The following is a 13,069-nucleotide window of genomic DNA, read 5'->3' as shown; positions in this document are numbered from 1 at the left end:
AATAACCCACCCACCTCCCTTCCTGCAGAAACATTTAAAAAGGCTGTAGAGCATTAATCAGCCAAAGGCCTGGTTGAAGAGGAACGTTTCCGCCTGGTGCCTAAAGGTATATAATGAAGGTGCCAGGCGAGTCACCCTGGGGAGGGCATCCCACAAACGGGGAGCCACTGCGGAGAAGGCCTGTTTTCCCGTTGCCCATTGCAGCCTGTCTTTGCATACAGGGGAAGCCCCTAACTCACTGAGGATTTAAGACCAATCGAAGCCATTTCCTGGGATGCGGCTGCTGCCGCATGCTGACAGCTTCTGGGAGCTGAGTGCAGGGCAGAGACCAAAGATGGAAAAACTATACAACATGTCTCCCACCAGAGGTACTACCCCTCCCTTAACACCCCCACACCCCATCCCACGTATGCTTTCGAGAAAAATAGAATCGTAGAGTCCAGTCCAACCCCCTGCAATACAGGAATATACAGCTGCCCCGTGTGGGGATCGAACCTGCAACCTTGGCAACATCAGCACCATGCTCTAGGCAACCTAGCTATCCAGGCTGCCCCAGGAGGGTCAGCACTTGTCACAAGAGCCCTGCTGGAACAGGACAAAGGCCCATCTAGTCCAGCAATTCGTTCTAAATAAGGTTACCAGACGTCCCAGTTTCCCAGGGACGGTCCCCGGATTTACAAATCAGTCCCCTGGCAAAATCCTATCCTTCCTACAAGTGTCCCTGGATTCATTGAAAAAAATCTGGTAACCTTATTCTAATATTCACCAGCCAAATGCCCATGGGAAGCGTGCAAGGGAAGCCCAGGCACAACAGCCCTTTTGCCCCGCTTGGGATTCCTTGTGGCTCGTATTCAGAGGCGTATCTCCTCCAACAGCGGAGGCAGAACGTCGCCACCATCGCTGTGAGCCACCCATCCCAAGCACAGATGTGGCGCTTACTTCCATCTTGCCGCTTTCTCTGTACTAGGGCAGATCACGGCTTTTGGAGCACCCCAAAGCAGAAAAAGAATGCAAAGGTTTCAAATAAATGCAGAGGCTTCATGTGTGAGGCTGGATCTCCCTCTAGTGGCTACTCGCTGCCTTGCTATTTTCTTCCGGTAGAAGTAAGGCAAAGGTAAAGATAAAGGGACCCCTGACCATTAGGTCCAGTCCTGACCGACTCTGGGGTTGTGGCGCTCATCTCGCTTTATTGACCGAGGGAGCCAGCGTGCAGCTTCCGGGTCATGTGGCCAACAGGACTAAGCTGCTTCTGGCGAACCAGAGCAGCGCACGGAAATGCCATTTCCCTTCCTGCCGGAGCGGTACCTATTTATCTACTTGCACTTTTTGGTGTGCTTTCCAACTGCTAGGTTGGCAGGAGCAGGGACCAAGCAACAGGAGCTCACCCCATTGCGGGGATTCAAACTGCCAACCTTCTGATCGGCAAGTCCTAGACTCTGTGGTTTAACCCACAGCGCCACCCACGTCCCATCCGGTAGCAGTGGGTGAGTGGAAATATCTGCTCTCTCCTGAGCTTTTTCTAGGCACTCTCTCGCCCTCTGCACCGGAGTCCTCAGACAAATGGAGACTTCCATTTTTTGCGGGGTGTGGGTGGGTGTCCAAATAGCTTACAAAAGCTTTCCAAATGACTTAGAACTAATTGGGACGTATCTGAAACAGACTGAATGGTCAAAACATCTATAGCCGGTCATTCTGCAAGAACTGCGAATCACAGAATTGTAGAGTGGGAAGGGACACAAAGGGTCATCTGGTCCAACCCCTGCAATGCAAGAATCTCAGCTAAATAACCTCTGACAGATTACCACACACCTGGTTTACTGGTAGTACATGTGAAAAGGACCACAAGCTTAACATGAGTCAACAGTGTGATGCAGCAGCAAAAATGCTAATGCTATTCTAGGCTGCATCAATGGAAGTCTAGTGTCCAGATTAAGGGAAGTCATAAAAGGTAAAGGTACCCCTGCCCGTACGGGCCAGTCGTGTCCGACTCTAGGGTTGCATGCTCATCTTGCTCAAGAGGCCGGGAGCCAGCGCTGTCCGGAGACACTTCCGGGTCACGTGGCCAGCGTGACTAAGCGGCATCTGGCGAGCCAGCACCAGCGCCGCACACGGAAACGCCGTTTACCTTCCCGCTATAAAGTGGTACCTATTTATCTACTTGCACTTAGGGGTGCTTTCGAACTGCTAGGTGGTACGAGCTGGGACCAAATGACGGGAGCTCACCCCGCCGCAGGGATTCGAACTGCCGACCTTGCGATCAGCAAGTCCTAGGCACTGAGGTTTTCCCCACAGCGCCACCCGTGTCCCAGGGAAGTCATAGCAACACTCTATTCTGCCTTGGTCAGACCACACCTAGAACACTGTGTCCAATTCAGGGAACCCCAATTTAAGAAGGATGTTGACAAGCTGGAACGTGTGCAGAGGACGGCAGCCAAGATGATCCATGGTCTGGAAACCAAGCCTGATGAGGAACGGTTGAAGGAGCTGGGTATGTTTAGCCTGGAAAAGAAGAGGCTAAGAGGAGATATGACAGCCATCTTCAAATGTCTCAAGGGCTGTCACATGCAAGATGGAGCAAGCTTGTTTTCTCCTGCTCTGGAGGGTAGGATCCAAACCAATGGATTCAAGTTCTAAGAAAGGAATAACTTTCTGACAGTAAGAGCTGTTCGCCAGTGGAACGGACTCCTTCGGGAGGTGGCGGATTCTCCTTCCTTGTGTGGGAATGTTCAGGGATGCAGGAGAGGATATATTGTCTGATTATATCCTTTTCCAACTTGTGTTAACAAGTTCCACAATTTAGCAGAGTAACATTCCCCTCTTTAAACTTGCAGCGCATGCGTTTGCTCAGGCTCGCAAAAGCCTCTATAATAACTGTTCTGGTATTTTCCCCTTATTCCCTCATAAGAGATAAGACATGACACAGTCTTCTACAAAAGTATACAAAGAGTTTACTCACATATCATTCTGTTCACAATAGGATCCCAGAAGGCAGACTTAGCTTAGAAAAGTAACATACACCTGGAAACTATTCCATAAGAAGACAGTCCCTTTGTCCTCTCTTGGATGGAAGCCAAGAGGGCATCTTTGGCTAAGCAGACGTTGCTTCTTCGATGCATGTGGTAAAAAAAGAGACATGGCTGCCCTGCCCTGTGCTTTTGTCGCTACCTGCACAGGTGAGGCCACGCCCACCTCTAGTCACATGCAGAGGAAGTCTGTCCCAGCCCAGAAGGAAACAGGAAGTTTACCTGCTGGCTGGACAAACATTCTTCCCCATGTGTAAACATGTTCACTCTAGGAATGTTGTACTTGACTGCTCTTGTGTTTCACATCCCACACCTTGGAGGTTTTAAAATAGAGGTTGGGTAGCTATCTGCCCTGGATAGTTTGGTTGAGATTCCTGTATTGCAGCGGGTTGGACTCGATGACCCCTGAGGGTTCCTTAATCCTATGATCTCCTTACTTGTACTACTGTGCATTCTCCTTTCATATACGTTTGGTTGTTGGGGTACATCACACCTAGGTGGTTATATATTCTTGATTCCATATAGGGACCCTTATTGGGTACTGTTACATTTTTTAAAATACTAAAAATCCCAGGAACAAATTTCCCCAATGAAATCCCAGGAGTACGATATGACCAAATCCAGTTGGAGACACTAACTTACACTTGGGTTTCTCTTGCTGGTCCACAGCCCCACTGCTGGCTGTACTACAGGGGCTGTTCTGTGAGGACTTGCCAGACCTGTAGACGGAATTGATGTTGGGATACCTGGCCTGGACAATTGGCTCTCCGTCGTGAGCCGGGGCGCTGTGCCCAAGGAAGACTTTTGCAACGATGAGTTTCCCTGAGAAAGGAGAAGAGATGAGAACGTCTCGCTTACAAGAACACAAGGCATCAAAACCCCAGAGGAGAGTCCCAAACGACGGAAGCAAAATGAACCAAGCAGCATACACAATGGGTGACTGTTCTTGTCCGGATCTGCCCACACATTAAGGACATCATCAGAGGTCATTCCCCTGGGTGTCATCCAAACAGAGGTGATGTCAAGATTTGCCTTTGGAGACGCCCTGACTCGCTGTCCTACAAAATGCCGAATCTCCCCCCTTGCGGAACACGTTTTTGCACGTTGTTCTCACTAACGTGCGTGTTTTTTCTGTACTTTAAAAATAAATAAATAAGTGATTTGCCCACCACTCTGAAAGCCTTTTCAGCTGAAGAGGGATTTAAAATGGCTTATATAAATAGCTAACTAACTAACTAAATATACTAAACAAATAAATAATATACCCATTTTTGTATTCATTCGTTGGAAAACTGCATATCAGCCTTTGATGGATGTATGGATTTTGAAGCAGATTTTGAAGCACTGGTATGAGAAGGGTGAATTTGATATAATCATAGAATTGCAGAAGTTGGGTCTCTTGAGGATCATCCAGTCCACCCCCCTGCAATGCAGGACTATGCAGCTGCCCCATACAGGGATCGAACCTGCAACCTTGGGCATGATCAGCACCACACTCTAACCAGCTGAGCCACAGGTCTGCATAAGAAAAACCCAGACTGAATGAATTTCTTCTTTGTCTCCAGTGCAAGCTGCTTTCCTCTCTGACAGTTCCTCACCTCGTCACAGCAATATTATTTGGCTTCCAGTCTCATCTACAACTGGTCTGCCCCGCAGAGGACCTTAAGGTCCATGAATAATCATAGTTTAGAGGTCCAGGGCCCTAAGGAAGTCAGATTATCCTCCTCCAGGGACAGGACCTTCTCAGTGATGGTTCCAACCTGCTGGAATGCTCTGTCCCATGAGACCAGGACCCTGCAGGATTTAACTTCCTTCCGCAGGGCCTGTAAGACAGAGCTATTCCGCCTGGCTTTCAATTTGAACTTAGCCTGATCTTTTATTCCCCTTCCTTCCCTCTCCCTCCCCTTTTTATGAAGATTACCCGCCCTGAGATCCCACAGCTAATTCTCCCCTGGTCTCCTCGCTGGCCCAAATAGGACTAATTTAGCCAGCTAGCCCTGGTGATCATCTAATGTTTATTTGATGCATTTTTCCCCTAAATTGATTTTTGAATTTATGGTTATTCACGTTTTATGCTGTTTTTTGTTGCATCAATTAAGTGTTTTAAATTTGTTGTTAGCCGCCCTGAGCCTGGTTTTCTGAACCGGGAAGGGCGGGGTATAAGTAAAAAAATATTATTATTATTATTATTATTATTAAGAACACCTACTACAGAATCTGACTTGGAAATGGACCCCACTTCCACTAGCAGAAAGCATGGCCTTAAAACCACCCCGCTAGCACCCAAGGCTCTGTCCCTCTTGCCACAACCCGCTGCATTTATTGCAAGGCCCCTGCAGCTTTTCCAGCTGAAAAGGCTTTTTTTATTTGATGAGGGCTCTAAAAATTATTCATGGGTGCTTAGAGCAACCTCTCTATATTTACCACGCCTGAATGTATCCTCGGAGTCCCCCTTGCTTCTGGCTTGCTTTTGCAAATATTCAATTCTTGGACATTCGCAGATACTGAGACTGTTGGAGAGCTGGACGCCTCCTTCGCTTCCAGGCTGCAAAGAGCAACAAAGCAAGTCTGAATAGGCAGATCAGACTGACCCTTAAATGCTCTCCCAACATTTAACTACAACAAACCCCTTCCTTCCCATGGAAAGCTGCCATGCAGCTCAGCTCTCGCTTGTCTCTGTTGGCTATTTTTCTGAGTCATGCAGAGTGACAAAGTGATTTCACCCTTGAAGTAGATGAAGCAGACTCCGCACTCAAGACTTTGAAGACAACTCTTCGCTTGCAGGATGGCAACTATTGCAAGCAGTATCATTGTTGTTGTTGTTTAGCCGTTTAGTCGTGTCCGCCTCTTCGTGACCCCATGGACCAGAGCACACCAGGCACTCCTGTCTTCCACTGCCTCCCACAGTTTGGTCAAACGCATGTTCGTAGCTTCAAGAACACTATCCAACCATCTCGTCCTCTGTCATCCCCTTCTCCTTGTGCCCTCAATCTTTCCCAGCATCAAGGGTCTTTTCCAGGGAGTCTTCTCTTCTCATGGAGTGGCCAAAGTATTGGAGACTCAGCTTCAGGATCTGTCCTTCCAGTGAGCACTCAGGGCTGATTTCCTTAAGAATGGATGGGTTTGATCTTCTTGCAGTCCATGGGACTCTCAAGAGTCTCCTCCAGCACCAGAATTCAAAAGCATCAATTCTTCGGCGATCAGCCTTCTTTATGGTCCAGCAGTGTCATACATATGTACTAAGTCCAGTGCACTGCGTTTCACTCTCTTGAGCCCAAGAGAGGGTCTTCTTGCTTCTAAAACTCCTCTGAAGCAATCCATAAATTGTAGCTTGTCTGTCCTCTCCAACTCCTCTGGGTGGTGGGTTCTTGGAGTCTCCACAGTCAGAAAAAGAATGGCAAGTCCCAACCTTCCTACCACTAACTAAGACACAGAGATGCTCACTTTTAAAAGTGAGTTAACAAAGGCAATGTTTCAGCGTTACAGCGACCTTAAACTGGAGTCCCAAGATTTTGCAGCCGTTAACACTCCATTCCCTTGCACAGGTTTTCTTTTCCTCATTATAATTTATTCTACGTAAAATGCATTTTCTACAAATACAGTACAAATACTAACAGCATTCTAGAAAATGAGAACATCAGGCTGGGCCAGCCCAGGACACTTTGCCACTTCAGGCGAGACAGAAAATGCCAGGCCCCTGTCATGGCTGCTGCCTCTGCTTCGATCAGCTGCAGAAGACGCAGGAGTGACAGGGAGCGTCCGAGAGTGAAGGAGACAGACACATCGGCAGTGATTGGCGGCAGAGGAGGCTGGATCTGCTGCCTGAGGCAACCACCTCATCTTGCCTCCTGAGTAGGCCAGCGCTGTTGAAATATACTCGGAGTCGAGAGTGGATTTCATGCTCTTTATTCAGCTCATAGTGGTGATGAGGAATGAAAGTCCTCTCAAAGTATCTGCTTTATATACATTATTTACACAATGGGCTGCATGTGATTGGCTAATTCCGGAATTCTCCTGTAGGCCAATCAGGTTGTGGATTCACTTCCATCTGGAGCCGGATTGGGTGGCTCCTGCAGACCAATCATACTGCTGCATTGTTCTAGGACCAATCAGACTGCTGCATTTTGGATCCTATTCAACTCAGTACATAACAGCTGACTTCAGTGGAGGCACTGGCGGAGGAAGAGGAGTGCAGGGGGAGCACACCGCTCCCGGCAGCGCAATACCGGTGGAGTGCCATTGTGGCTGCCCCCCTGCCCACGCTGAGTGCCATGCCTCCAGGACACGCGCCAGCCCCACCCTGCCTGCTCTCCGCCCCCCGGTGCCGGAGCATGAAGCTCCACGACTGAGTGGAGGCGTTTTGTTTCTCTTTTTTCTTAAGAAATAAAAAGTAGACTTCAATCCTAAGGTTCCCTTGCTTGCACGATGAAGTGGTACAGTCTGTGGAAGGCTGTAGTATGGAACTTTTCTGAAGATGAAGACGCTAATTCAGACCAAACGCTCTGAAGCCAGAGAGACACAAGAGGTCTCAATTTAAACTTCCAGTTACCAAGAAGACCAAACTTTAATAAAGAATGGGGAAAGAATTATAATTTATCTTGGAGACCACTGTAAGCAGATGCCAACCTTAGCAGGATTGCAATAACACTTGTAATGTAGCAAGCACTATGGAGACAGTGATGTTCTATAAAATATAGATTATTGGGAAAGGTGCAGTAGAAAAGGTTTAATTAAAAGGAGGAATAAATAATAAGTTGTTGTTGCTGCTGCTGTTATATACTTGTAAAATCAAATAAAAACTACTTCAAAAAATAAAAAATAAAATAAACTTCCGGTTACCTTTTTTACTTCCTGGAAGCCATCCTCTAGGATTTGAACCAACTGCTGTTTCTTCAAGGGTACGTCTGGGGGAGATACATAGAAGAGATATTCCAGCATCTTCCTGTAGTTTCTAGATTGGGAAGGTGGGAATAAGAGGGGGGGAGAACACCTCTAGTACTGGGCACAAGAATGCTCAGGGGCATTAAGTGTCTCAGGGTACTGGGCACACCACACAAGTTTGCATATGATTTGCATATCAAATGAATGCTTTCGGGAAATTAACAAAAAAGGTGGATGGTGTCCCAGCAGCATTGCACTTGCAACCAACATACTTTTTGAAAACAAAGTTTTACAAAAGAAGGGCAAACAGGCATGAGATATGGAACTTTCTGCTAAAGCGCCTGCTCATGAGACAACCTCCCCCACTCTCCTGTCTCCAGCTGTGGTCTAAACCACTGAGCCTCTTGGGCTTGCCAATCGGAAGGTCGGCAGTTCGAATCCCTGCGACGGGGTGAGCTCCCGTTGCTCTGTTCCAGCTCCTGCCAACCTAGCAGTTCAAAAGCACACCAGTGCAAGTAGATAAATAGGTAATAGGAGTCCATCTTTAGTATCTAGTTTCCTCTTTGTTCCCTAACTATGGTGAGGAAATAAGAAGCGTGCTGTGAGTTTTGCACATTCCCTGTCCCCATCTGTCATGTGCAAGTCCGTCCTCCTTTCCTTGTTACAGATGGGTAGCCGTGTTGGTCTGCCATAGTCAAAACAAAATAAAAAAATTCCTTCCAGTAGCACCTTAAAGACCAACTAAGTTAGTTCTAAGAAAGCTCATACCTAGAACTAACTTAGTTGGTCTTTAAGGTGCTACTGGAAGGAATTTTTTTATTTTGTTTCTCCTTTCCTTGGTTCACTTTAAACCAAGGCAGAACATTAATTTGTGATGTAACATTAACGCTAACCAGATTTCCCTGTAGCCAAAGGATGCAAACCAACTTTGAACTCCAGTTTAAAAACTCTGGTTAATACAAGGACACCTCACCTTTGGTCAGAATTCACTATCTTGCTGTCTTACTCATCTATAACTAAAAGGAAAAGGAAAGCCCACTTACAAGAACTCATTTAAATCTTCTTTATCCAGAAAGTGTTGAAACTTCTCTTCAAATTTCAGCCTCAGAATCCGGTTGTGCACCCTAATGACGCGATTCACTTTCACTCCTGTGATGCCATGGGTTTTGAAGTCCAAGGCGCAAAATCGGGATAGAATCAATTCATAGCAGGAATTAAACCTGTGTTTAAAAAACAGAGGACTTTGAGGCTGTTGACGGCTGAGGTATGTGCATCAATTGTGCACTGCAATACAAATTTTTAAAAATGTCAGTTTGTATGTCAATGGATGGCAAAACAGAAGAAAGACTTGTGCACAATAAGCCAGTTGCAACGGAACAGAAAATACTGGATGAAATTGCAAATTAAAATTGGAATAGATTGAGGCACAACAGTGAATGGTTTTGATGACTGAATTACATGTTGTTTTGTGATGTGCTGTAATTGTGCTGCATTTTGATGTATCTTGATTTATTTTGATAGATTTCTGGTTGTCATTTTAAGAGGATTTGTAGGAAGCAATTTCACAAACAGAAATAAAAATGAATGAATGAAGAATGTGGGTTTTGTGGTTCATTCTGCCTATTCCTCCCATCTGTAGCAGAATTGCTTTTGAGTGTTTCTGGATGTTTAAATTACTTTATCTTCTCTGTGTGTACTTAGAGACTTCTGTGGAAATATGAAGAGGTGTAAGAATTAACCTTTTAAGAATATAGATCAAGGTTTCAAAATACAGTATCTCAAAACAGCTGTACCAGGCATCGCTGGGGGAGCCCTCTTCAAAACGGGTGTTTCCCACTGTTTCCAGTTCAGTCAGCAAAAACTGCACAGCCAAACTACTGGCTTTCTTCTTCTTCTTGACTTCTCCCTGATAAACAGCTTCAACTCTGCAACAAAAAGAGCAGGATCTGTCTTGGTTGGAAGGACCACAATAAATACCAGGTGGCCCTAAAAGATCTACATTGGCTCCTGGTAAATTTCTGAGAACCATTCAAAGTGTTGGTGCTGACCTTTAAAGCCCTAAATGGCTTTGGCCCTGTATACCTGAAGCTTTTGAATTATGGTGCTGGAGGAGACTCTTGAGAGTCCCATGGGCTGCAAGAAGATCAAACCTATCCATTCTGAAGGAAATCAACCCTGAGGGCTCAATGAAGGACAGATCCTAAAGTTGAGGCTCCAATACTTTGGCCACCTCATGAAAAGAGAAGACTCCCTGGAAAAGACCCTGATGTTGGGAAAGATGGAGGGCACAAGGAGAAGGGGAAGACAGAGGACGAGATGGTTGGACAGTGTTCTCGAAGCTACCAGCATGAGTTTGACCATACTGCGGGAGGTAGTGGAAGACAGGAGTCCCTGGCGTGTTCTGGTCCATGGGGTCATGAAGAGTCGGACACGACTAAACCACAACAACAACCTGAAGGAGCGTCTCCACCTGCATCATCCAGCCCAGTACACTGAGGTCCAGCTCCGAGGGTCTTCTGGTGGTTCCCTCATAGTGAGAAGCGAAGTTACAGGGAACCAGGCAGAGGGCCTTCTCGGTAGTGGCACCCGCCCTGTGGAACGTGCTCCCATCAGATGTCAAGGAAATAAACAACTATCTGACTTTTAGAAGACATCTGAAGGGAGCCCTGTATAGGAAAGTTTTTAATGCTCGGTGGTTAGTTGTGTTTTTAGATGACACGCAGATTTGCATAATGCTTGAAGCCATTTCATAAGAGGCAAGAAAAGTGAAGGAGGAGCTGACGGGGGATTAAGGGGGAAGAAAAACCCCACCGTGCATTTCACCCCAGGTGTGGGCAGTGAGCACAAGACCTCCAAACCCAAAGCCTACTCAAACAGCCCTTGAACATTTCCTGAAACGCACGTACTCCTCTAGCTTTTTGCTCCAGAAATTCACTCTTCTTTTGAGGGCCTCCAGCTTATGCAGAAACCACTGCTCAAGGCTCGATTCCTCTGAGGCCTCATCCGGACTCTCAGCTTCCTCATCGGATTTTTCGCAGCCTAAGTTTTGGCTCGAAATAGCTTTGCTCGCCTGTATCTTGCCAGAGGCCTGCAATTCCCCCAGTTCACGTTCCAGCTGTTGGAAAAGGAAATGATGAAAAGAAGTACATGAAAACGCTGAAATCTTTAGGGCTGCACTACACTTTACGTTAAACAGGTCTTTTATTTTATTTTATTTTATTTAAAACCACACAAAGCACTGAACGCTTTGGTGTTTGTTTGTTTTTCTTTCAGAAGCAGCAACTGCACATTGGCTCAACCCAGATTGGGACCAAAACACACGTCTCCACAAAATCCTCCATTAAAAAGTCTGCTCTTGTTTTCTCTCTGAAACAAACAGTACCTTTGAGAGCAAATAGCAAACTGGAGGTGGCGGTGGGGAGAGATCTGTGGGGAGAAGTGTTGGAAGGAAAGAGTTAACATTGCCTCCTTCTTGCACTGTTGTTTTCTTCTGGATTGGGGCCCCCGCTGGCTGGTTTTTTCCAGAACTATCAGGTGGCCAATGCTAAGCATGCATCTTTTAAAAAAGATAGTGTGTTTAACATAATGTGCAGTTTGGCCTTTGATTTCCCAAGACCAAAGACTGAGCAGCTTTCAGAAGAACCACAAAGCCCATCTCTTTGAGATGGCCTTCGTATTGGAGAAAAGGTGGGGAAATTTCAGTGGAGTGGCTCAAATGTTCATTCTGGGGTGTGTGTGTGATGCTTTTGTTCAGCCGCCCTAACAACTAGGCAGGAACTGACAGGGTCAGAGCAAATTGGAGACAAAATCTGTGCTCCCACTCCTGTTTACTGTGCAATCAAGTGTATTTCCAGTGCCGAGTTTTCAGTCTCAACATGACCCAAAACTTTGTAGATATAGTCATACCTCGGGTTACAAATGCTTCAGGTTGCGCATTTTCGGGATATGAACGTGCCGAACCCAGAAGTACCAGAACAGGTTACTTCCAGGTTTCGGCACTCGCGCATGCGCAGAAGCACTAAACCGCGCTTTGCGCATGCGCAGAAACGCCAAATTGCAACCCATGCCTGCACAGACGCGGCACTGCAGGTTGTGAAAGTGCCTCCCGCATGGATCACGTTCGCAACCCAAGCGTCCACTGTACTGTTGGATACTGGTTTCTCAAACCAGTGTCACACCACTTGGGAGTCCTAAAATTTCTAACCAGCGCAAACAGCTTTGCACAGGTTAAAGGCAGCCCCTGCTCTGTCACTTCTCCCTGGGGTGTACACAAACAGAAACTTAACTGAAACCTTGCTGACCTGAACGGGGGTAGGGGGAGGTCTGTGAAATGCATGGCTGGGGTGCAGGGGGGAGACCCCTGCCCTCTAAGGCAGCAATGTGAGCACACCTAAAATCCAAGCTCACTGCAACTAAAACCGCCAGTCCCAGAAGCAGGGCCCAACCCAAACGCACTTGGCTGACGCTGCCAAGGGCCGTGCTTACGTTCTTGATGTTGTAGCTGAAATGCTTTATGCGGTCTTCCGGAAGCTTCTGCAGCTTGTGCTTCCTCTCTTTTAGCTTCTCGAGCTCCTCATTAAGCTGCCGCTGGGCGCTCTTGATGCGCATGTTGTAGAACATGACCTTTTTCATCACCATGGTCTTCGAAAGATAAAAGGGAAACCAAACGGGGGGAATGTGGAGGGAACAGTCATTGCGCAATGTCACAAAAACCACCCATGGCAACCAAGATAATAAATAATAATAATAATTTAAAAAATAATAATAATTTATTTAGACCTCGCCCATCTTGCTAGGTTTCCCCAGTCACTCTGGGTGGCTTCCAACAGAATATCAAAATACAATAGTCTATTAAACATTATAAGCTTCCCTAAACAGGGCTGCCTTCAGGTGAAGTCTGGTAGCCAGAAGGTCCTCGGCGCTGGTCCTCATTGTCCAGACAGAACAACTCCTTCAGGTATACAGGACCAAGGCCGTTTAGGGCTTTAAAGGACAGCATTATTAATTTATTATTTATACCCCGCCCATCTGGCTGAGTTTCCCTAGCCACTCTGGGCAGCTCTCAATCGAGTGTTAAAAACAATACATCATTAGATATTAAAAACTTCCCTAAACAGGGCTGCCTTCAGATGTCTTTTAAAAATAAGATAGCTGCTTATTTCCTT

At 46.5% G+C, this 13,069-nt stretch overlaps 1 protein-coding gene across 3 annotated transcripts in view; it reads right to left on the bottom strand.

Moving 5' to 3' along the window:
- The window catches only part of LRRC9 (leucine rich repeat containing 9), a 77,265-nt gene that overhangs the window by 46,769 nt on the left and 17,427 nt on the right, over positions 1-13,069 (bottom strand). For all 3 annotated transcript variants that reach the window (XM_081858414.1, XM_081858412.1, XM_081858413.1), the window contains 7 exons: positions 12,390-12,545; positions 10,811-11,019; positions 9,698-9,829; positions 8,948-9,124; positions 7,863-7,974; positions 5,448-5,568; positions 3,666-3,845 (listed from right to left, as the gene is read on the bottom strand). In XM_081858414.1, coding sequence (XP_081714540.1) covers positions 3,666-3,845; positions 5,448-5,568; positions 7,863-7,974; positions 8,948-9,124; positions 9,698-9,829; positions 10,811-11,019; positions 12,390-12,545 — 1,087 coding nt within the window. The remainder of the gene's footprint in view (positions 1-3,665; positions 3,846-5,447; positions 5,569-7,862; positions 7,975-8,947; positions 9,125-9,697; positions 9,830-10,810; positions 11,020-12,389; positions 12,546-13,069) is intronic.

Source organism: Podarcis erhardii (genome assembly GCF_964252035.2).
Source record: "Podarcis erhardii genome assembly, chromosome: 1".
Classification (NCBI taxonomy): domain Eukaryota; kingdom Metazoa; phylum Chordata; class Lepidosauria; order Squamata; family Lacertidae; genus Podarcis; species Podarcis erhardii.
Note: the sequence above shows the minus strand (reverse complement) of the source record. Positions and strands in the feature narration are given on the sequence as shown.